This window comes from Lepisma saccharinum, chromosome 29, assembly GCF_977018435.1.
Source record: "Lepisma saccharinum chromosome 29, izLepSacc3.1, whole genome shotgun sequence".
Classification (NCBI taxonomy): domain Eukaryota; kingdom Metazoa; phylum Arthropoda; class Insecta; order Zygentoma; family Lepismatidae; genus Lepisma; species Lepisma saccharinum.
This window is the reverse complement of record NC_139257.1, coordinates 33,580,794-33,606,587: the sequence shown is the minus strand read 5'-3', so window position 1 is coordinate 33,606,587 and position 25,794 is coordinate 33,580,794. Positions and strand designations below refer to the sequence as shown.

Sequence of the window (25,794 nt, the reverse complement as noted above, 5' to 3'; positions counted from 1 at the left end):
AGAGGTAATTCTACTCTTTAAAATAGTAATGTCTATAAAAATGTGTAAACTCTGAATTTCATCCAAAGTATTAATTCATAAGTTACACAGTTAAAAGGAAAACTGAATTTCCTCCACTAAGATATTTTTAAAAAGTAAGTCATTGATTTTTACATACTAGTTCATTACATTATTAAATCAAGAAAATTTCACATATTTTTGGTCTATGTTAATCAACAATTAGTATATAAAATCACATATATAAAATCATTAGGGCAAAAGTTAAGGCACTGATGTTTCGTTACTATAATCAAATTACTTCTTTTCTTCATATTCAACACTGTAATTTAAAAATTATGTAATTATAGTTAATGCTTACGGATTATTTTCTCATTCGTATACTTACACACTGTATTGTAATTGAAAAAAAGGCTTGTTGAAGGATTAAGTTTACCTGTACCCTGCTTCTCATAGCAAAATTATATTATTTTAAGGCACAGGAAAGAGATATTTGCTAATTCTAGCATGAACTTACTTGTAAATTCAAGTATGGCAATTAAAAATTCACAACACACTTGAAGTAAGTCTTTTTCCAAAAGTGTAATTTTTGGGCTTTTTCTACGTAATTTATCACATTATTGTATTTCCAATAAGGAATTTTAACAATAATTGAGCTAAGTATGTAAATACCAGGTGGTTATAATTAAAGTGACGGTGTTCAGAGTGTTACAGCACGGACTGTAATGAGAGTAGCAGTCTGAAACTTCGTAGATATGCTAATGAAGCAATGCGCTCGCGAATCATGCAAGAAAAAAAAATAGTTCCAATTCTCACCACCAGGATAAAAAATGGCGCTGTAAGCAGTCAAAACGTGGAATTTTCCGTAACTCTGACGTCAAAGTCGGTGACATTGCCTAACCATTGTGTGAGCTCCCTGGTTGTTCTTGGTGACGCTTGTTGCTTTTTCCTTTAGTAGTGTTCATGTAATTCGAATAGTGAAATTGTAGCGATATTTGATTACAAAGAGTATTGTTTTCTGCGATTTATAGTGTTTTTCCTGTAACTATGCCAAGTTTTGACTGCTTACAGTGCCATTTTTTACCCTGGTGGCGAGAATTGGAACTTTTCTTTTTTTGCATAATTCGCGAGCGCATTGCTACATTAGCATATCTACGAAGTTTCAGACTGCTACTCTCATTACAGCCCGTGCTGTACCACTCTGAACACCGTCACTTTAATTAAAACCACCTGGTATATAATAATAATGTACACAGCCTAATAAATGTGACAGCCACATTAGTTTGTTCGATAACAAATTTTTCAAAACCACCCTGAGAGTATACTGGCGATCAGCAGCTTTAAAAATAATAATAATAATAAAATACAAATTTAAAATGGGCAGATGAATGATGTATTATCTATTAGTTTTCCACAGTCACATAACCATTATTGGTTTCACATATTTCTACTTGAAAATATCGTAAAAATGTTAATTTTCTTATTTTTCTTTTCGTAGCAATATTTTATTCTTTCTTATTAATTCTTTAAGTGGTTTGTATGAAAATAAAAATATATGCAAGTCATATAATTGGTTTCTACTATATTTTCTCCATTATATGATCATTGTTGATTTTGTACTTAATTTGACTAGACATCTCAATCACAATTTTCACTTCTACCTTTGATTTTTCGGTTTGAATTTGTTTCCTCAACTGCAGACAGATGTCACTAGCAGTAGCTAATGACAATAGGAAGCTGCACTGTATCTATTATTAGCAAAAACTTATGTAGAGATCTTCACTGAGGCAATTGCCATGAGGTAAATAGGTTGACTTAGTAACAAGCTAGTACATTGCTGGGAGTACAGTAAGAGTATGAAGTTCGAGCCTCGTACATACATTTCTAATGGTGATCACATTAAAAAAAATACTTGTTTGATCGAAAGAATAGCTTTTAGTACGTCTATAAAGGCAAATGCTTTACAAAAGTAAAACTCTGGTTGATATTAGTAAACGTTAATGGCTAAAATGAAGAACTCACAATATAACTTGAGAGCAATTTGCAATACAACTAAAATAGTTTGCTAAAACCAAACAATGCATATTTAAGGACTAAAATATTTTAATATATGTATAATTAAAATATCAGATGAAGACGGCACACCAAGCAGAAAATAAATGATGATTAATCACGCAATAATTGCAGTCACCATTAATATAAAACTGTTAATAGTATTTTAATTGCCATACCTCACATTTGCACTTATACCTTATAAAATCCAAGTTATGTAAAGTCTGGAATAGTACATCTTGTAAAATATTAGTTCAGAAGTTCATGATACAAAATTGACTAGTATAAATACCCATACTTAAATGTAATGGTACAAAATTTGTAAAAAAAAAAGAGGAGTTTAGCATAATAATGTTTTATAAGGAGCATTCCTCTTACATATGAAAACATGATTCATAATTATATAATTTATTATTCCATCTGTAGATAACACTAGTTTTATATATATGTATATCTATAGTATATATATTTGTGTAAATAATGTGATGGCTCTACAATGGCTCATCACATAAGTGTTATAATTATTTCACTTTATAACTTCAAACTTATCTTCACGTAAATTCTATCTGAATAGTCTCTAAATCAACAGCTTCATTTTTATTTGTACCAGATGTACAAACCAGCAGGTACGACAAGAAATTCATTAATTGTTAATAAAAAATAAATTTGGTCAACTGAAAAAAAAATGGGGATATCTATAGTTGGCTGATTGAAATATAGTGATATGTTTGTTGATTACGCAAATGTCCAATGTAGTTCTGTGACACTTCACTTTTCTGGTCATGTCATTTTCGCAATTTCTTTAATCACATATTATTCTGAAACTCCTCCAAAAGTATCAAGTTGAACCAATATCATATTTCTTATGCATACTAGTGAATAACTTAAATAAGAAAAGGAACAGTTGTGTTCACGTATTATAAGAATTGGAGAAAAAAGTAGTGGGTCTATTATAATGCAGATGATTACTATGGCGTAAATCAGAGTTTTCAAATTCATTCCAATATCTTTATCATTCCCCGGCTGCCAAATTTTCAATTAAAAAAAAACTATTTCTAGGAACAATTTGTATTTGCTTTATGAGTAAAATTTTGAAGTTTTGTAGGAATAGCAACAAACATGCAAAGTTATTATATTTACCACTACTTGTGAAGTAAAATGATTCTAACAAAACATATCCAATTATTGTGCTGACAAGTAGAAATGATTGTTCATGATACTTTCTAAATAAAGAATTAGGTTTTTGTATACAAAATAGACCAGTTTTGATTTCATGAAGAACAGATTTTAGGCAATAATATGAAGAATAACCATGACACAATGTAAAAATCACACCTCAAAAATCCCTGATTAAAACTGCAGGATGATGACATATATCAATTATTTGCATCTCCTGCTTTCTCAATTTTTAAGACTTACGATTAACGAAGATCAATTGCAAAATCAATACTCCAGAATTGTATAAAGACTAGGCCTAATTTTCAAAATGATTTCCTGCATTAAATGCACAAAGCAGGTCAACATTAATTACAACAAATTAATTTATGAATCTGCCCATATACCTGCTGCCTATAGACAAAAACAAAGGGGGAAAGATACAGACATCTATGGTTGTCAAAAATGGTCATAAACAATCTATTGTTTTGTCGCACATCTGCTGGTTTGTCAATTCAATGTGTCTTACAGGACACCTGTTTTTGAATTTTTACATAATATGTATGCATCATATTTGTATGGTAAATGTAAAGAATACATTCAAGATGTGTGTGCATATGCATGTTCAATGAAAACACAAGTGTCACCCTTGTGTAAAACAGATATGAAGATACATTTATAGATGTTCAGAAAGTGCATTTTCTGCTCTTTTTGCACTATTTCAAGCATTCAGCATCATATAATTCTAAAACACTAATCCTCAATTACAACAGTAATTCCAGCCATTTATCTTCTAAACAATTCTTCGCGGTAGCATTTCAAAATTATATCGATCTCTTGCATCTTGAATGTTCCATTACTGCCTCTGCTCAACCGCAATGATCTCGGGCTGAACATAGTTTTCATGACTAATGACTTTGTCATTACTGACATATTCTGGAATCATCTCTGCAAACACAGTCATTACCCAATAAACAAAACCATCTTCCTTCACTGGGTAACGTATTTGACAGATATCATGGACAAATCTACAATCTTCCGTTGATATCGCTGGTAAAATGCTGCTGCAGTGTTGGTATTGGTGAACTTTACTATGGCTCGACGTTGATTTGTAATCATCTGAAAGCTCTGAAATGATAATGGTGACACCATTAATCTCGGAAAAATAACAAATGCAAAAAAAAAAACATGCAGTGTATGCTAAAATACTAGCTGCAGGCACAAGAGTATTCACACAAGCATGTGTATATTAATTCCATACACTGTATTAAGTGAAGATGTAATAATTCAAACTTGATTTTACATTTTTTCAGGGAACTCTGCTTATATAATTTGTTTTTAAAGTTACATTAGAAAGTTGTAATAAAATATCGAAATAAAACATACACAAACATGTGGATGTAGAAATGTAATATATGTTTAATCCATATTTTTCTTTGCGGAAAGTTTTAAAAAAAAAGAAAAAGCAAGACGTCCTCTTTTTTGCTTTACAAAGTTTGGTAACCTTGAATCAAGGGTCCCCAGGATCGATGGCAGGTGGAAGCACATAGCAGCTTGGATCCCACTTCCACTCAAGTCTCGATTAGTCTATTTGTGCATAACGTGGACCTAGACTCAATAATATTTGGAGCTGGCCAGATTGAAAAGTAGACATTTCTGTGCATTTTGGTATTGAATGGCCCATACTACGACTTTCATGCATATGCATTTGTATTATTCTTGTTTTACATGCAGATATGTAATCTGGTGGAGGCACATATTGGTTCAGATAACACTTTAAACTGTAGATCCAGTCCCGATTAGACTTCATGCATAAAGTGGACTTAAAAACAAAACTCAACTTATTTTACATAACTTCCCTCCCTCTTTAAGATATTTATGATGATAAGGTAAAGCTATCCGCTGTGTATTGCACCATCCCATGAAGGTACATGGGTGTGGATGCAGGGTTCTGCACATTTTCGAGCTTGGCCACAGTGGGGGATGGGGGTGTACTCTGCACCATGCTCCAACAGAATTTACTCATAGGTATCCATCCGCTGATTAGAGAGTCTAGGGGAACACCAGAGCAATTTTATGCAGAGACAATGTCATTAATCGTGACGACGAAGATGAGTAATTCATCGTGTGAGAACCAGAGGGACTTAACTCCAATTTACCACTTACAGGAGAGAGTAAATAATGTATTCTTACTAATATATCTGACTTAAAAAGAGTCAGTACATTGAAGATACGTGACTCCAAACCGAGAGTTAAACAAAACCGAAAAAAATCTTTTTGGAAGTTACGTTCCTCTGGTTCTCATACAACGAATTATAGTGTGTTTAGGAGTCCTGCAGGATTCTAAAAACTTACAACTTTTAAAGTAATAGGTTTATTACAATAAAATATTGTTTGTTACACAGAGGAAACTTTAAAATTAATGTTTCATGTGGTTTTCATCACCAGATCTTCAGCTGGGGACCATTCACATTCAAACACACTTGTAATCTTCATTAGAATCCGAGAATGTGTTCTGACGGTGCTCATCCCGAATATTGTGAATCATATCACGTATCTTGAACTTCAGGTCGTCAAGATCTTTCGGTTTCTGTGCATACACCTGGGTCTTGACATGTCTTCACAGCCAGCAATCACACGGTGCAAGGTCTGGTGAACTTGCAGGCCAAGGTGTGGGCTTTTTCCTGCATTGATGCCATCTTGTAAACATGTGATTACATGATCACCTGCACCCACGCAATTCAGCAGTGTGGGCAGAACAAAATTTTAAAATTTCCTCTGTGTAATAAACCTATTACTTTAAAGTTATAGTTTTTTATAATCCTGTAGGACTATTAAAACACACTGTAAGATAAAAATGGTGAAAGGATTCTCACAAAGGAACACAAATGGTCAGTCCGGGATTCAAACAAGGAACCTTTGGTAGCAGAATTGTGGGAAAACCTCTTGATGCAAGTATAGGCAAAAGAAAGAAAGCATTTCTGAAAAAAAAAATGCAAGGTTAGGTAGAAACACTTACCAGGTAAAAGCATGTCTAAGAATTGCAGCAGGAGTTTGGGTATAAAACAAGCAAGAAACATCACCCAATAAAAAAAAATGCATGCACATATTCAGTCAAAAGAAAAAGCAAGTTCACGACTGCCACAACCACTGATTAAGCAGCAACAGAAAGAATTCATTGCATGCAGCAAATTGCAACCATGCACTTGTCAAAACGTCACCATCCGGTATGCACTCACTTCGACTGGGCCAACTCCTTGACACATTTTCCGCAGCTGAGATTCAGACGTACTTGCAGCTAGGTTCTCTATCACTATTGTGTTCGACTTGGGCACATTTAGTGCTGCACACTGTCCCGACGACGCACCTTGGTATCCACTATTCACTGCAGTAGCAACAACTTTCCGGACCACTTGCTGAGTCTGGGAGAATATTATTACAATTAATGTGATACAATTCAATATAATAATAAAAAATAACTATGACAGTGGAATCCCGATTTTACATATTCCCATTTCAAGTTTTCTCACCTGGTCCTTAAAGTGGACTTAAAACACCAAATCAATCAATCAATCAACCTGGGCCTGTGAAAATTGTAAAGTCGAGGTTCCAATGCACTGTTCTTTTCTTAGAGTACAATGAGCATAGCAGCCCACTCTTACTGACAATTGGTACAAATAGCAGTAGACAATCGTAGAGATGATACAAAAATAAGCAGTACTATACAGCGATTTTGCAAAACTGGACAGAACCAGTTATTATGAAATGGGGTAATGCAACTCCTGCCATTTCACAGCCTAGACTTTGCATTAAGTTGTATTGGAGTTACGGAACAGTGTGTGAGGGGACATTTGCTGTGAAAGGTAATTATAAAAACAAGGACAGTTATGTGTGCATTTAGTGGGGTTTCACCTGCATTTCACAATTCCATCAAATTATCCATAGCCTTCCAACCATGCAATGCTAATGGAATTTTCATGGAAAGGGTTCTACAGGGTGTCATATATCAATATGGCTACACGTTTGAAGTGAATGTAGTGTGTTACTGTACATTGTCGAGGGAAATGGTGAATGGAATATTAAACTTGAAACTTCATTTTATCATTTTAGATAAGTGTCACACACCTGAGATTATGTAATTAGCCAAGATGGCACTGAACATGCAGCAGCAAGTTACATTTGCAGCATGGGCAATTCTATACCAGAATAATCATGAGGTTGGCGAGACGTGATTTTAACATAACATTGTTGGCATCGACTGTGGGAAAGTGGAGAAAACGACTGCTTACATTCAATGGTTGTTTAGTTTAAGTCCATTGCTGTGCTCACAGCTCCCATGATCATTCTGGTATGCAATTGCCCAATGCTGCAACTGTAACTTGCTGCTGCATGTTCAGCGCCATCTTGGCTAATGACGTAAGCTCGGGCACGAGACTTATCTGAAATGAACTAATGAAGTTTCAAGTTTAATGTACCATTCACCATTTTCCTCTACATTGTACAGTAACACACTATATATACTTCAAACATGCAGCCATATTTCTGGCCCATCCTGTATATTGGAGAAAAGAGGTGTTAATATACAAAGTGTGATTACATCAGAAACATTGCCAGGGAAGTTTTTCAAATAAATCCTTGTCTTTCAGTGCACAGCATTACTTGGCATTCCTGATTATACTGTGCAGAGAAATATTTCTCATACCACAGCAATGTATTCTTTGTCAATGTGCTTTCCATCAAGAATAAAAAAATAGTACAAAATTCATTACACGTTCTAATTACAGGCCATCCTCTGTAGTTCTACAGTATCATCATCATCCTTTGCAGTTTCCTGCCTCTGGCTGGGTCGGCGTAGAAGTCAAGCTTCTCCATTTTTTCCTGGTCTTCCACCACTCCTCTCTTTCCACATAGTTCCAATCTTGTCCTCTTCTCCTAACACTCTCTGCTATCTGCTCTTTCCACCGACATCTTGGTCTCCCCTTGGCCTTATTCCCACTCCTTGTGCATTGTAAGCTCTTCCTGGTAGTCTTTCTGCATCCACCCTCTTCATGTGTCCGAACCATCTCATCTGTGCCTGATCTATCCTGTCCTGAAGCCTCACCACACCCACTGTCTGTCGGATCTCCTCATTCCTTATTCTATCCCTTCTAGTCTTCCCCAATATACTCCTTAAAAAGTTTCATCTCCACTGCTTGCATCTTTCTTTTGTCTCTCTCCGTCATTGTCCAAGTCTCTGCTCTGTACGTAATTATTGGCACATAGTATGTGTTCTATATTACCTTCTTGCACTTCATAGGTACATCCCTGTTCCATATTAATCTTCGAACACTTTGATATAGTCCACCACCCATTTATCCTCTTCTGTTTACCTCTTCACCTATTCTTCCACTTCTCTCAATTATGCTTCCTAGATATTTGAAGCTCTCCACTACCCTCAACTCTTCTGTGTCCATCTTTATTCTTGGTTCATTTCTAGCTCTGTTTCTTGTTGCTATTAGCACCTCGCTCTTTTCTGTACTGAATTTCATTCCTGCTCTTCTGATTTCCTCATTCCGACTATCAAGCTGTCTCTGTACTTCTTCCCTGTTCTCCACCTCTTTGTTAATTGCATCCATTGTAATTATGAAGAGCAGTGGAGAAAGAGCACTTCCCCGTTTAAGTCCATTACTTATACTGAACCACACTGTTCTTCCCACTGGTGTCTTCACACAGCTCTGGTTCGCCTTGTATGTGCTCTGCACTTTGCACTATCTCTTCCTTGACTCCTTTCTCTCTTAGAGCCTTCCAAATGTTTGTTCTGTCCATGCTATTGTATGCCCTTTCTATATCTACGAATGACAAACTAACTAACTCTCTAGCCTTCTTAAACACGAAGGTTCATGGCTGCAGCAACACAGGCCTTCCACCTGTCCCTATCTTGAGCAAGATCTATATACTCTTTTCCATCTCTACTGATTTATTTTAGGTCCATCTCAACGTTATCCCTCCATCTTCGTCTTGGTCTCTTACCATCAGGTTTCCCAACAAAAATCCTGTAAACTCTTCTCTCCTCTCCCATTCGTGCCACATGGCCTGCCCATGTCTTCTTGATTTAATCATTCTAATAATATTTGGACATGAATACAAATTATGTAGTTCTAAATTATGTAACCTTCTCCACTCACCTGTCTCCTCATCCCTTTTAGGTCCAAAGATTTTCCTAAGGATCTTATTTTCAAATACTCTCAATTTATGTCCTCTTTCAATGTAAGGGACCAAGTTTCACATCCATATGATACTACAGGCAAAATTACTGTTTTGTATATTTTAACTTTTAGTTTCTTACATATTAAGCGAGAAGACAAAAGTTTATGAAAAGAAAAGTAACGCATTTCCTGAATTAAGCCTGGTTTTTATTTCCTCTTTAATATCATTTTCATTTGTTAGTATTACTCCTATCTACGAATGTCATAATCAAATCATTTCCATACTCGTAGTGCCTTCCCTGTAATTGCCTTATGGTGAATATCAGACCTACTGTTCATCTTTCTCTTCTAAATCCATACTACTCCTCTCTTATGTTCAGCTCTGTCACTTCCCTTATCCTATTCTCTAATATTTTCTCATACACGCTCGCTGAGTGGCATATTACTGTTATTCTTCTATAGTTTTTACATTCCTTTCTGTCACCCTTCTTGAATATGGCACTTCTCTCTCTTGCCACTCTGTTTTCAACACTCTGTATAGCCACTGCACACCAATCACACCTGCTCCTAGTAATTTTCACTTCACTTCTCTTCAGTGCTTCCTCCACTTCTTTCCATGCGAGATTCATTTCTTGCTTTGCTTGTTCATTTCCTTTTTTCCCGTTCAGCAACTTCTCGAAATGATTTCTCCACATTTTCCTTACTTCTTCATCCTCTTCTACAACGTTTCCCCTTTCATCCCTTAGCTTACAGCTCTCCCCTTTTTCTCTTCTTCTTTCTCTCGCTAATACATACAATGATTTCTGGTTTCCATCTACATCTTCTAGCACTTTGGCTCATTCTTCAATCCACCTTCTTCACTCCTCCTTTACTACTGTTCTTGCCTCTTTCTTATTTTGCATGTCCTCTTTTCGTGCATTTTGTGATTTAACTTTAAACCATTTTCTAAATGCATCATTTTTATTTTTCACTGCCTCTCTAGTTCTTTCATTCCACCATGCTGTATCTTTCTTCTTTCTTTGGCATGAAGCCCACAAAGTCTTCATGTGTGGCCCTCGAATAACTTTATTTAATTTCTTAGTTTGCTGCCAAAGATATTGATTTTGCAGTCCTCAATGAATATAAAAGGTAAAAAAGGTAAAGTGTTCCCCTGTGCTTAGCACCATGCCATGAAGGCGTATAGGGGGTGTGGGGGTAACGCCCCACACTTTCCTGATCCGGTCATGAGTGGGGGTGATGTGATCAGCATCACGCCCCTGACTGCCTTTACCCCCCAGGTTCTCCCCCAGGTACCCATGTTATCCGACGCTGGGTGGGCGCTGGAGCCGCTTCCAACGTTAGAAAAGTTCCCGTATTTGAACCGGCCGGGGATCGAACCCGGGACCTTGAGCATGGTAGTCAGACGCGTTACCGACTGAGCCACCGTGGCCTCAATGAATATAACAATCAATAATTAAACATTATCATATTATGTTCCATCTTTTTTAACAGTAGTTTATTATAATAAGTGTAATCTTGGAGAGGGACAAGGCCAGGCCTTTGCAATTTTTAAGTTGTATGCTGCAGCTCCATAGCACAAGGAAGTTGGCAACACTGACCTATATCACCCCAGGGGAAAAGACAAAGTCCCTCTCCCCTTTTCAACCTACACATCTTTCCTATACAGGATACCTGAAGTACAGGTTTCAGTAAACACCAAAAATAAGATCCTGGATACAATACTAACTATCAATGTACACGCGAACCACGTATAACACATGGTTTCACACACATTACACTTAAAATGGCTAAATTAATACTTACCGCATGTTGTTGAGGCCTAACGATAACTTTCTTTACTGTGCCATCTGGCAATTTTATTAGCCTTGTAGCTTGTTTTACTATTCTTTGTGGGTTCTGACCAGCAACTGTTTTCGCAACGCTTGTAGATGAGACGGTGATTGTCCGATTCTTTGAAATATTACTTGGTGCCACTTCCACAACTTGTCTATTGACAACAGTAGCAGCATTCTGAGTTGTTACCACTCGCCGAACCGGTGTCTGCAATGGAAAAATAGGTAATTTGTGTATTGGTAAAATTACAAATATTTTTGCCAATATGATTTATCTATAAATAGCTTTTGATTTATTAAAAAATTATACAATATGGTTATATTTTTATGATCATAAATGTATAACTATGTAGTTTCATTTGATTTGGTGTTTAAGTCCACTCTATGCACAGTAAGGCTAATCGGGACTGGACCTACAGTTTAAAGTGGGATCTGAACCACTATGTGCCTCCACCAGGTATCGAACCCAGGACCCCTTGATTACAAGGCGATGACGCTACCACTGCACCATCGGAGAGGCCACAAACTATGTAGTTCTTCTTTCAAAGAGAAAACTCGTTGCAGTCACTGGTTACGTAGATTAATTAACCATTATCTTTAAGTAACATTTACAAATTTTACATCACGTAGGAAGAATAATGATGATAAGTATTTCTGTACTTGATTGAAGCCAAAAATTTTACATGCGGCTATCCCTACTATGCATTAAGAGCAATCACTTATTTTATTCTTGGCTTCATAACTATTACAAGCACAATAACAAAACAAATTATAACATTTCTTGAAGCTTCCTGGTAGCAAATGATGATGAGGTTTTCTCTGGATATCAACCAGGTGATAAGATAAGAGAACTTTCCTTGCATACATTTGTACTTTGGAGGGTGGATAATGGATATTTTTGGATGCACCCAAAAATTTAAACTCATCATCACATTTGAGATCAAATTTTCCTATCTTCAACTATAATTTCACAACTTGAAATGTAACTTACAAAAGTTACATGGAAAGTGAGTTATAAAACAAAACACACGCACACATAAAAAAAAAACACAAATAGAACATGTACATGAAAGACAATAACTTCCTTACCAGCATATTGCCAGCTCCAGCTTGCACAACTGCTGTTCTTTGACCCTGAACTTGGGTTAGAGGCTTCACCACTCGTTTTGCAACAAAGGTTTGTCCGGAACTTCCCAAGACAGCCTTAACAGATAAAAAACAATTCACAAGGTTACATAATAGGTTAATAAAATTTACAAATACAAGGTTACAAGTACAAGGTTAATTTTACAAATTCAAATACAATATGTATTTCTATTTCTCTCTCTCTCTCAAGAGAATTAAGAATTAATAATAAAGTAAAGTGCTCCCCTGTGCTTTGCACCACGCCATGAAGGTGTATAGGGGATGTATAGTTAGGGCCCCACACTTTCTTGATCACAGCCTGAAGTGATCAGCACCATGCACCTGGTTACCTTTATCCCCTGGAGTTTCCTCCAGGTACCCACTTTATAAGACACTGAGTGGGTGCCGGAGCCGCATGACAGATGGAAAAAAAATCCCAGTTCTCCCCTCCAGGGATTGAACCCAGGTGTCTCGCATGGTAGTCAGACGTCTTAGCGACTGAGCTAATGCAGTTCTTAATAAGATAAATTACTATTAGTTTACAAAACAAACATGTTCCAGAAACAATAAAAAAATAAGTGGATACTAATTACTTTTATTATTAATAATGCTGGCACATGATGTAAGCTATGTTTTAAATGAAAGGGATATTGTTTTGCTTGGTTGGGGAATGTTATTGTATAGAGTTAGCAACACTCCTTACCTTCCTCTGTACTGTGTTGAACTTCCCTGCTTGGCATGCTTGAACTTGCTGTTGCGGAACAACCAGATTGAGACACTGGATGTATTCCTGCTGCGGGGGTTCGCCAAGCAGCGAGCCCTGACCTGGTACAGGTAACCTTGCAGCAAAGGGAGGTCTGCCGAGGATAGATTCCTGATTTTGCACTTTTTGAGCGAACAGTCTTTTCTTTACCGGCACTCTAGGTTTTTGCTGTCCTAGCTGGTGGTTTCCATGCTGCTGAAACACCTGCTTCACAGGTCTATGAGTTGGTTGCACTGTGTTTCTATTAACAATTGTTGCTATGGCATTTCCTTGCTGGTGCTCACTGCCAACATCCCCAACTGGTGCATCACCTTGAATACATTTGGGAGATATAATATGGAAAAGAATTATTGCATAATTACTAGGGGCATGCATATTTCGATTTTAACGAAAACATGAAACGTGAAATAACAGATTGTAATGCTAATTTTTAATGTTTCTGAAAGGTGTGAAGTGCATTTTCCTACCCTGTTTTGTCATGAAATGTTGCAAATTGAACTGCAAAATGCTGAATAGACTCTTAAACACGAAATTTAGAGTTTATTTACCAGTTTGAATTATCCTCTGAGTTATGCAATTCACGGAAAATTAATTAATTCTGCTGCAAATACTTGAGATGTAAGAATGGACCCCTTTACACAGGAACAAACCTAATACTCTGGTAACTACAGAAATGTGCTATTAGAAGTGTTATGTTTATTTTGTAATAAGTGCACTTTTTAAATCAAATTTTTGATTATGTTCACAATTTTAAAACCAAAATGTAATTTTATATACTGCTTTGATCAGTTTCTTCACCACTATAACACAGAAATGTTATTTACCAAAAATATGTGCCTCTAATAATTATATATGTAAAATAATTCCAATGTAATTTAAGGATACGTGTATACACAAGGTCCGCCAGTGAATCTGACAATTTGGCAAGTGTTCTCTACTTTTAGGAAGGGAACAATGAAGAAACAAGGCCAGGTGATGTGGCCTTGAATAGCATTTAGTTTGAAATGGAGTCGTGGACTGGTGCACAGCATCCATTTGCCACAAAAGCGTTTTATAAGAACAATGATAGCTACGTTGCCACCCAACGTGAATTTACAAAAGTAGAGTGCCGTCAGTTCATGCTTTAAAATGTGCGTAAACAACTTTGAAGCTTTGAGGAGACTGGCTCAAATGTTAACAAGAAATGTGGTAGTGTTAAAACTGTTCGCACCCCACAGATGTTACGAAGGACTATGAGTAGTGTTCTCAATCAGCTTGCTGAGGGAGGGCATCTTGAGGATGTAATATTTAAGGAATATTTTCAGTGGAAGGATGTGTTATGTTTTGTTTCTGCAAATGCTAACGCATGTACTTCCTAATAAATGTAACTGTATCATGATATCCAATACATTTAATTTTGTGTTAACACTTAAAAATCACCCGATTCACTGGCGGACCCTCTATATATAGGGTTGAGCTCATATTCATGGCAATGTATTAATATTGGCCGATACAAGTGGTATCCATATCAGGAACGGTTGGATTTTATTTGCCGATACCTTTCTGACTTGATAATCGTTCACAGGATTCACAAAAATGCAGTATGACACTTTTGCAGTCTAATTATACTGAAAGTTATGCAACACTCAAAGCTTCCATTGATTACACTAGGGAACAAATTTCAGCTCTTTTTCTGTATCCTGGATGAAATAACATGTTCTTTACTAATTTTGGTGCGAGGAATTCAGAGAAAGTCTCAAAATTTGTGTATCATGTCACATTTCCGAGATATACAGGGTGTCCCAAAAGTCACACCACCGAGACTGAACGTACTTAACTTTTGTACAAAAAACGATAGAGACATGAACCTTGTATTAGTTATTAACTTTATCTATAAACATATTCCTTAAACATTAAACATGAAAATAATTTTCTGTATGAACGTTCAGTATGGAATAAAAGCTTGTAAGGTGTAAAAAAAAAAAAATTGTACGAAGGAAAGAAAAACATGGGTAAAAGACAGATATGGAGACCCTTGCAATAATTTTCGGTGTGTGTCGATGGTCTCAATGGATATTTATAGAATTCATAAAAGAATGATACATTTTCATGCATGCTATGCATAAAAGTTTAAAAAAAGGCAAAGTTCACTATGCATATAGCACCATGCCATGAAGGCACATTAGTGGGTATCAGAGTAATTCTATGCATTGCAGACGATTTATGGAGTTAATCATGCCATATTCATAAAAAAGTAAGTATTTTTAAAATTACGAAGTGCACTGGCTACATTAGTTGTGTCAGAATGCAGTACCAGGTGCACCGACATCTGGAGATGTTATTCAATTAATTTCCAGATGAAATAGAAGATTTGAAATTTATTGTGCAAAAAATAACCTATATTTTATCTTTTATATTCAAAAGAACGTTCCTGGTCACGAGAAATGTTCAGTTCCACTATAGGGAATGGTGATTTATTTAGGAATTGGGAATCCCTCACTATGAGGTACCGACTAATCTCCGGAGGGCACATATGCATATGCTTTTACTCTTCAAGAAATAGCCACGCATTATGGTGCAGCACAAATAACAATCTGCTATGTGGCCCCTTGGTTCAAGCCATATCATACACACATCAAAATGCATTGAGTGAATACCATTCAACCATTCTCCTAGTTCGGTTCACAATCTTTACACAATCTGTGATGTCTTTACATTGCAATTTTGAAGTGCATTATTCAGAAATGTAGCAGAATGTGTTAGGATGATATACACAGCTAAGGGGTTCCATCAGTCGAATTAGTTTATCACAGCACAGTATGACCAATCAAGGATTGGCCATACATTCCCAAATACAAACAAAACACCACACTACTCCATTCAAGTGCAAGGCTCAATGCTACCATGCTAAAATATCATGGGAAGCCATTTTGTGTAGTATCAATATTAGCGGAAATTAAGAGTAATGCCTAAAAACCCTAATAAACAGCTTAAAATCATGTTAAAGCCACAATCCAGAACAAAATAAGTTGTTATCAACATACTTAAGCCATTTTGCATACAAAGCACCATGTCCTATAACTTGTATATCATACAAAATTTTTATTTACTCACGTATTTTCAAGCGAACATTTGTGTAGGTTCAGAATAACCCCCTTTCCTTGAAAATACCATTCATTTACCCCAGTTATAATAACTGTGCTTAAAAAACATCGATGTTTTTTGGAATCAGACAATCAAACAGTTGAAAAACTCCATCCTAGTCTGACACCTGGTGGCCAGACTTGGAACTGCTTGAACCAAGCTACCCATGACTTGAGACAGCCAATGACGTTATGGCCTGGATGGAAAACTTCCTTTATTATGAGTGTAGGAAGCCATCTTAGATAATATTCTGTACCAGTTTTCAAGGAATAAAGATCGTGTCCAAGTAGCGTGTTGTGTAGAAGCATAGTGAGTGAGCACAATGACCCTGAAATAATTGGGAACCCGATATAGTGATTCAGAGTCCCTCAAAAGCCTAGTATGGGCTCAAATGGCAGATAACAGCCAGAAAAGTTATCCATGCCAATAGTCGGGATTTGGGCATGCTAAAAAGTGATAGAAACGGAAAATGCTGATTTTCCTTGTCACGAACATTTCGCGCGTGGCCACGTGGCTGTATAAGATGAACAATCAGATACATAGAGACAGGAATCCATCTCAATCGGAGAATGGAATAACCATCCATCATCACCAGTACCCTCAATAGCTTGAAGAGGCTACAGGAAGCATGGGATTGTGTGTTTTTGTGCCAACAAATTAGGTTTCCCCCCAAGAAATAGAGCCATTATAGTTCAAAAGTGTGTGTGTAACAAAGGGCCCCAAGTCTACTAAAACGTGCTTGTCCATGCCAAAGATGAGTTCCAGATATTGTAAGTAGAATGTTATCTTATCCAAGTGCTGTGAGTGTGAACATGTACATAAATGTTTGTTTTTGCCTGTGATAATTCAAGATACTTGTCCTAAGGCCAAATGACCAATACATTTGTCATTCCAACGAGTTGTATCTAATTTCATCCCTGAGTGTGAAATACTGCGAGTGCTCCTCTAATAACCGTTTAAATTTTAGGCTGAAAGTTCCTACAGATACCAACGAGTCTTCTTCCGAACACTCGCTGCTAACTGGGAACACCACACATCGCACATGGGAGATGTGTGGCTGCGTAGAGTAGCTTAGGGAGATATATTTCTAGGTTCATTTGTACCCTTCTTGCTATTGAAGATAAGTAGATAACCAAATCAACTTCAAAATCTAGAAGTATAGCTCCTGACCCCATTGTAACAGTCCACTGTGTCACTGCACAAATCAAATGCTGTAAATTGCATTTTGTTGATGATGCACCTCAAAATGTATCTCTGAAAATTATCCCAGCCATTGTGCATTAAAAAAAAAAGCCATGGAACCAATGCTGTACATGCAGTATTTGATGGAAATACCAATTAGTAGTCATGGACTCTTATGTCTCATGACTCTGAATGGATCGTTACAACTTAGAAGTGTCTGTGACTGTACAGAATATGTACCAACCTGTAAAACAAGTGTTGTCTTCCTTTAATATTTTAAATCATGGGGTCCCGGAATTGATATCCAGTGGAGGCACATGGCACAGTGATTCAGATCACACTTTGAACTATAGGTCACGTCCCGATTAGCCTCTCTGTGTATAAAGTGGACTTAAAACAACAATTCGATCATGTTTTAAACTTCTTGGAAAGTATGAAGACCTGGATTTTTTTTTATTGTTGTTTTAAGTAAACTTTAAGTATGGATCCAAACCACTGTACAATGTGCTTCCACCAGAATATCAAACTCAGAACCCCTTGATTACATGACAACGACGTTACCACTATTCCATCAGGAAGGCCCTAAGACCTTTAAATTGAGATTGACACAGTATATTACAATGTTAAGTACCTTTGGTATCAGTTCGTTATATCGGAGACACTTTAAAATCGGATATTTTGTGTTTCGTATGGTTCGTACTTACCAATTGTGTATTGCGGAACATATTTGAAGGTGCCATTAAGGTTTTCACATGATTAGAAACATTTTTTACACTAAAATAAGCCATTTCTCGAAGTGTTACGGAACGCACATCATGGTGTGAGCCCCACAAACCATTCACGGATAGCCCCATAAACCATTCAAGCATAGCCCCAAAAACCATTTAGGATCGTATAACCATCCACGAATAGCCCCAAAAACCATTCCCGGATAGCCCCACGGACCATTCACAGAAGGTTAGGTTAGGTTCAGTTAGGTTAGGCAAACATAGTTAAAAAATGGCGTGGTAACATTTTCGCTTAAATTGAAGCAACGGGAATTGATTTCCGGCTGAAATAGATTGAAAGATGAAAGAAAATACCTCAAAGAACTTCAACAATACTACAGAAACTGATTTCCGTAAGTAGTTTCTCGTGTAAATTTGAAGAAAAGTGTCTCCGATATAACGAACTGTTACCGTACCTTTTAACATATTTTTCTTAGAATTTTTGCTATTTTATAATAAATATTCTCACTTCCCAGGAAAGTAAGCCCCTCCCCTATAAAAAAAATGGCCCCTACATTTACCTCCACCCTGGAAAGCCACAGAAGTATCAGTCTTCTTCTGCTGCAATTCTCTCTGCTTCTTCATTGCAGCCAATTTCCTTCTCTGCTCTTTCTGCTGAAGTATTTTCTCTCTCAACCTCTTTTGCTCTTCGATACGTTTCCTGTATTCTCTTGTCTCATCATCCTCGTCCTCAGCCTAAAAAGGGGGGATCATAAAAGACAATGACTTTGAAATTACGAAACAGATGTTTTCACGGAGAAGTATGCATGCTCAGAGAAAAGGGTAAAGAATTCATACATAAAAATACATTAAAAAGGACCTTTATGGTAATACACACAACAAAATAATAATAATAATGATAATTAAAATCCATACAAGACATCCCACCTAAATTAATAAAACTAATAACAAACTAAATCAAGCTGTCTACAATTTTGTAGAAACAAAATTCCCTGACTTTTACAAGTTTTTCCAGATCATGTCATTAGGACAACTCATGTATTTAAACACGTGCATAAAAAGGTACTACTTTTTAACTGAACACCAGACTTAGAATTCCACTTAAGCAAGTTCTTAGAATATTTACTTCATATATTAAAAGTAATAACAAGATGGGAAACTTGAACAGAACATTATTTCCTTATAAGCAAATCATTTCAGTACGTAACAAGTACAATGAAACATCGAGTTTATGTTTTTCAGGGGACCAAGCTGAAAAAACTGAAAATGTAAAATCGAGGAAAACTTTATAACATTTGCTATGTTGGGATTACAAGTATTGAAGGTATAATGCGGGAAATGTAAAATCGGGGTTCCACTGTAGTAGTGTTGTAATGAGGCAAGAAATTTACAGATTTTGATGTACTGGCTGATAACTTTTTGAATACATTCTCATGAAAATATTTAATTGATTCCAAATTGTATTATTACAGTGAACCTGTGGTAGCTCAGTCGTTAGGGCATCTGACTACCATGTGAGAGACCTGGGTTCAATCCCTAGTGGGGGGAGAACCGGTATTTTTGTCACCTATTTAAGCAGGTCCAGCACCCACCCAGCATTGTGTAAAGTGGGTACCTGGAAGAAACTCTGGGGGGCATGGACGTCCGCAGGGAGGGGCAAGGAAGGTATTTTTTTCCAGGGGGGGGGGCAAACGAAGGCAAAATTTCCCCCAAAATAGTGTTGTTCCCTAAAAAACATTGCTTAAATTTGAATTTATGGTGTTCATGCAATAATTAACACAAATTATTGTGGCTAAAATGAAATTATACGTGTGAAATACATATTTTTTGGTTGACTTTCATTTTCCAAGGGGGCCATAGCCCCCCCTTGCCCCCCTTCCGGACGCCCATGCTGGGGGGTAAAGGCAACCTTGTATTTGTATCTTTGTATTTTTATGTCCCTTTTATACCACTTTTGCTTCATTGCAATGATGAAGGTGAGTAAAGATTAGATGAAATTGGTGAAAGATACAAAGAATACTCATGCTGATGTCACAACCCAAACTTCGGAACTTTGGTGGCTAGATTGAAAGACGAGCACTTAACATGCTTGGACACGGAACAAAGGTTTGTGTGTCAATTAACAGTCATATTCTTAAATTTTTAAGTTGTAAACAACCTTTATAGCCAGCCTACACAATGCAATTAACAGCATATTTCTGTGACTCAATAAAACACATGTACCTACCTCAGGTTTTGTGTTCCCATCTGTTGTTGTGTCTGGTAGTGTATCTACAGGTATTACCTCATGGAGATTACTATGAACAGGTTGCTGTTTCCACTGTGAAACAGAAAAAAAAATTGAGCAAGCTTTGTTCATTAAGGACATCAGAACAAGTGCAGTTGGCACATGCACACTTCTGTCCATGGTTTCGGCTAAGGCAGCCGTACTGTACCTCTATAAAAAATAAAAATACCCACAAAATGGTAGACTTTTGCAATAAGTTGTATATCATTTACAGGCATATCAGATCGGTAAAATCACTGAAAATTGTATTGATCCGATACCCTGATAGCCTACATGGAACGATACAGGTAAGTTTTGATTAATCTGTTTCATCTCTAATTTCATGTATTTTTTTTATGGTTTGGTTTGAGTTGGTGTTTTAAGTCCACTTTATGCACAGACAGGCTAATTGGGACTGGACCTACTGTTTGAAGTGGGATCCGAACCACTTTGTGCCTCCACAAGATATCGAACCCGGGACCTCTTGATTACAAGGCGACAAGGATACCACTGCACCATCAGGGAGGCCCTTTTATGGGTGGCAGCCTTTTTCTTCTATTGTGCGTGTCAGTTTTTAGATATTTCAGAAGATGTATGTACAGGCTGCACACATTTTGTACCATTTGAGGAAATTTTGGATTTTTTTTTTAATAACAAAAGTTGAAACAATTTACGAATCTCCTGGAGTTGATACATGTTCGATTGCTGCAAGACAGCACAATATGAAGGCTTCTCGTGGTGAATTTAAGATTGTTTGATTTGCTTTATTTTACTTCGCTCTTTGTGCCACTTTTGGCTAATTTGCAAAGATAAGTGATAACATGATAAATGGACACTCACAAACATCTATGGCTAGGCTAGGATTCGAACCTGGGACCCCTGGCATCGTAGTGCGATGTGCGCTAACCACTCCGCCACGGGGGCCAGTGGTGAATTTAAGAGAATTTAAGGCTGGGCAAGGGAATTAGAGGACATGATCTTGAAATTATGAATCTCAATGGCAAGGCAACTTCCTGAAAGAACAGGAAATATCATTAGGACACAAATGAAGATATTGACTACACCAGTATTTTTTACAAGGCAGGAACAGCCAAATAAGAATAAATTTTTTACAAGGCAGGAACAGCCAAATAAGAATAAATTCTTTCAAAATTAGTTGTTTCGAATATATGCCACACTCGATTTTACTCTAATTTTAGGTTTAAAAAAAATTGCCTATACACACATAAATACAGTAAGGAATTTCAATTTCACCTTTGTTTTCCAGAGGGTTACTCCCTCTGTAATTTTAACATTTGGAGAGACATTTACCAAGACCTAAAAAAAAAGCATGTTTCTTTCACAAATTCTCTAACCACACACCAGAGATAGAAATGTGCACAATTAAATTAATTATTCTGAAGAACTGCACACAAAGGTGACTTTACAATTCCTGAATCATCTACATTTCTGAGAAAAGGAGTTTTCAATTTATTACAGTACAGCAAAAATTTATATATTCTATGTGATCAAAAGTATCCGGACACACTGCAAAATGTGTTTATCATAGAGGGCAAGAAAGGACTGTCATCTACCACGTGGAACACATGGTCAGCGATCTCAGTAGTCTGCAGACAGCACGAGACAGCAGAATGGGATGGTCGGAGGAACTCACGGATTTCCAACGTTGGATGCCACTTGTGTAAGAAGGCTGTGCGTGAGATTTCCACCCTCCTAAACATCCCTAGGTCCACTGTTTTCGATCTTATAGTGAAGTGGAAACATGATGGGATGTGCACAACCCAAAAGCGTGCAGACTGACCTCCAGAAACTGTCAAGAGTGTTGAAGAGGGTTGTACAGCGTAATCGTCAATCATCCATCGCCACCATCACACGGGAATTCCATGTGGCAAATGCCTGGTAAATGACAAGGCTTGACCCCCTTGTTGCTTTTCGTGGCAATGTCACGGCCCAAGCTTACGTTGACATTTTAACTGCTTTCATGCTGCTTACCGTTGAAGACCAGTTCTGGGATAACCTATGTGTCTTTCAACACGACCGAGCACCCGTCCATACTGCAGGGCTCGTGGGGGAATAGTTTGACGACAAGAACGTCCCACTAATGGTCTGGCCTGAGCAGTCCTGATTTGAATACCATAGAACATCTCTGGGATGTTTTGGTTGATTGATTGATATGGTATTTTAAGTCCGCTTTATGCACAGTAAGGCTAATTGGAACTGGACCTACAGTTTAAAGTGGAATTCGAACCACTATGTGCCTCCACCGAGTATCGAAGCCGGGACCCCTTGGGATGTTTTGGAACACCGACTTCGTGCTACATCAAACCGACACCTAGAGTGCTGCAATGAGCGTTTTTCGCTCGAGCTGCAACACTAGATGGCACACAGAATTGATGGTTCTTCTGCTTGAAAGAAATACACTCGAACTCTCGAACCCTATCAGTAGATGTATTACCGTAATTTGTCTATAGTAGTGGGCCCTCAAATATGATCATGAAGTAAAAGACTAAGTGAAATTGAAAAATAAGTTAACATAGTCATCATCTTCATGATAAAATGCAGTTTTGTATATCTTACCGAGATATGTGAAAATGAAATAGATGATTATGGGCTGAAACTACCTAGACTGACATTTTATGTTTCTACGATTATTTTCACTTTGAAATGATGTTTGATTGAACGTTATAGCTGGATTTTATAATTTCGCAGACTATGAAGATCCTTTTCGGTAAGTGAACAATGATGTCCACATACTTCTTGCACTGTGATACGATATTTGAAATTGCTTCGACAGGTCTGTGAGCATTTGTATCAATTTTACGTTTCGGTCTGTAGATATTGCATACTTTCATATATATTGTATATTGTATTTGAGTCTTACATAATAATATATGGAATTATTATTGAGAATTGTAATTGCATAGTGTGGATTCCTTCCATGTATGGGTTTCATTTTGACAGTACTGCTTATTAGGCTCTGAAATACGGGACCAATCATTCCACTATGAGTGTGGTACGTTCGAGTGTAGCATGCTCGAGCGTAGGAAATTTGAACAAGTTTGAGTGAGCGAAAGTGGTCCGATGCAGTACTCTACCGACACCTCTTCTCATTTCGGCACTCCATGAGGATTGGGCTGCCATTCCCCAGGAAACCTTCCGCCATCTGACTGAAAGTATGCCTGCGAGAGTGAAGGCTGTCATCAAGGCTAAGGGTGGGCCAACACCGTATTGACTGCCAGTGTTCCCGATGGAGAGCAGCCCAAACTTGTGCTTCATTTTCAGGTGGGTGTACGGATACTTCTGATCACATACAGTACATATGCTAATTAACAAATGAATTCTTTAAGAATATCAATAAGACCCATTACCAAAGCGATAAGAGAAATTGAAAATTTAGTAAAATTTTATTCTGGTTTTCAATTATTTTTTTTACACACACACATACCAATTTCTTCCTCTTCCCACCATCCAAACGATTCATCCTGTTTCCTTGAGCATTCCCTTGGTTTTCAAAAGGTCTCTTTGGCCTAAAACCCCTTTGCTGCTGATGCATGTCCCCAGGAGAACCTTTCCTTTGACCAGGTCCTAGCTGTTGCCTCATGCCTGGGACATTATGCCTGACTGTTCGCTGCATTGGACCTGCAAAGGAACATTAAGAAGATTATACTTGATATTGGGAATGGACCACTATACAATACTTGCTGATACCTATAAGTAGAGGCATGCATATTTCGTATGACGAAAACACGAAATGTGAAACAACACATTGTATTGATAATTTTTCACGTTTCTGAGAGGTATGAGGTGCATTTTCCTACCTTGTTTTGTCACGAAATGATGCGAAATGAACTGCAAAATGCGAAATAGACTCTTTCTGAAGTCTGAAGTATCCTGTGAGTTATGCAATTCACGGAAAATTGATTAATTCTGCTGCAAACATTTGAGAAGCAAAAATGGACCCCTTTATACAGGATTTGGTGTTTTAAGTCCACTTTATGCACAGTAAGGCTAATCGGGTCTGGACCTACAGTTTAAAGTGGGATCCGAACCACTATGTGCCTCAACAGGGTATCGAACCCGGGACCCCTTGATTACAAGGCGATGATGCTACCCTTTATATAGGAATAAACATAATATTCTGGTAATGATTTAATGTGCTATTAGAAGGGATATGTTTATTTTGTGTAATAAGTGCAATTTTAAAATCAAATTTGAGATTATATTCACATCTTTAAAACCAAAATGTCATTTTATATGTCACTTTTTCATCGCTATAACAGTGAAATTTCATTTCATTTACAGCTTTTGAACCCGAAATTGACTCTGTTTTTGTACCGAAATTTTGCTTTTTTATTTACCAAAAATCCGCGATGGCTCAGTCGGTAACGCGTCTAACTACCATACTAAAGGTCCGGGTTCGATCCCTGGCCGGTTCAAATCTGGGAACTTTTCTAACGTTGGAAGCGGCCCCGGTGCCCACCCAGCGTCGAATAACATGGGTACCTGGGGGAAACCCTGGGGGGTAAAGGTGGTCAGGGGCATGGTGCTGATCACATCACCCCCACTAACAACCGAATCAAGAAAGTGTGGGGCGTTACCTCCGCACCCCCTATACGCCTTCATGGCATGGTGCTAAACACAGGAGAACACTTTTACTTTACCAAAAATATGTGGCTCTACCGATAAGATACGATTTACCAATATTGAGTTGCTTCACCACTTGATGTAATGGTAACACCATTGCTTTGCAATCGATACCTGGTGGAGGCACATAGTGGTTCAGATTCCACTTTAAACTGTAGGTCCAGTCCCAATTAGTTCTGTGCATAAAGTGTATATTAAACAAAAACTCAATAACCAATATTCTAGAATTCTGATAAATGTTGCTTGAAGAACATGAACAGTCCATTAACCTTCTTCATGAAGATATTTACTCTGCAAAACCATGATATGAATTATATGTTTATTGATTTGACTGATTTACTTTATTTTACTTTTCATTTTTACCACTTATAGCTATTCGTGAAGGTGAGGATGAATTGTGATACGATGAATGGATGAAAGGACAATTACAAACACAAATTGACAGCACACAACACAAGTCCCACACAGAATTATACTGGTTGTGGATCCCGATGCCAGAGCCTTATCGGTCTGCAGTATCACAGTTACTGGGTGTACTGAAGTAATTATATGTTTATATTTGTAAAAATAAAAACTATATATTGGCTTTGCTGCCTGATACTGATAGGGTACTGATTAATTTTCTCCTTTCCCTACTTTTCAGAAGGGCATGCAGAAAAGTAATGCCTCCTATATTTTGGTTACAGTGTAAACACATTTTGGATTTTCAGCAACCATGCATTGGACTCATCACTTTCCTGCT

The 25,794-nt window shown here is 37.2% G+C and overlaps 1 protein-coding gene across 3 annotated transcripts in view; it reads right to left on the bottom strand.

The window, feature by feature from the left end:
* Positions 1-1,237: 1,237 nt before the first annotated feature.
* The window catches only part of LOC145981252 (uncharacterized), a 68,951-nt gene continuing 44,394 nt past the window's right edge, over positions 1,238-25,794 (bottom strand). The window contains exons 12-19 of one of the 3 annotated variants that reach the window (XM_083114404.1): positions 23,854-24,047; positions 20,370-20,462; positions 18,703-18,877; positions 13,050-13,420; positions 12,311-12,424; positions 11,193-11,429; positions 6,444-6,626; positions 1,238-4,332 (exon numbers count right to left, since the gene is read on the bottom strand). In XM_083114404.1, coding sequence (XP_082970530.1) covers positions 4,195-4,332; positions 6,444-6,626; positions 11,193-11,429; positions 12,311-12,424; positions 13,050-13,420; positions 18,703-18,877; positions 20,370-20,462; positions 23,854-24,047 — 1,505 coding nt within the window. In that variant the 3' untranslated portion in view covers positions 1,238-4,194. Of the gene's footprint in view, positions 4,333-6,223; positions 6,627-11,192; positions 11,430-12,310; positions 12,425-13,049; positions 13,421-18,702; positions 18,878-20,369; positions 20,463-23,853; positions 24,048-25,794 lie in introns of all 3 variants that reach the window. The other 2 variants (XR_014440943.1, XM_083114405.1) reach the window with 2 other exon arrangements.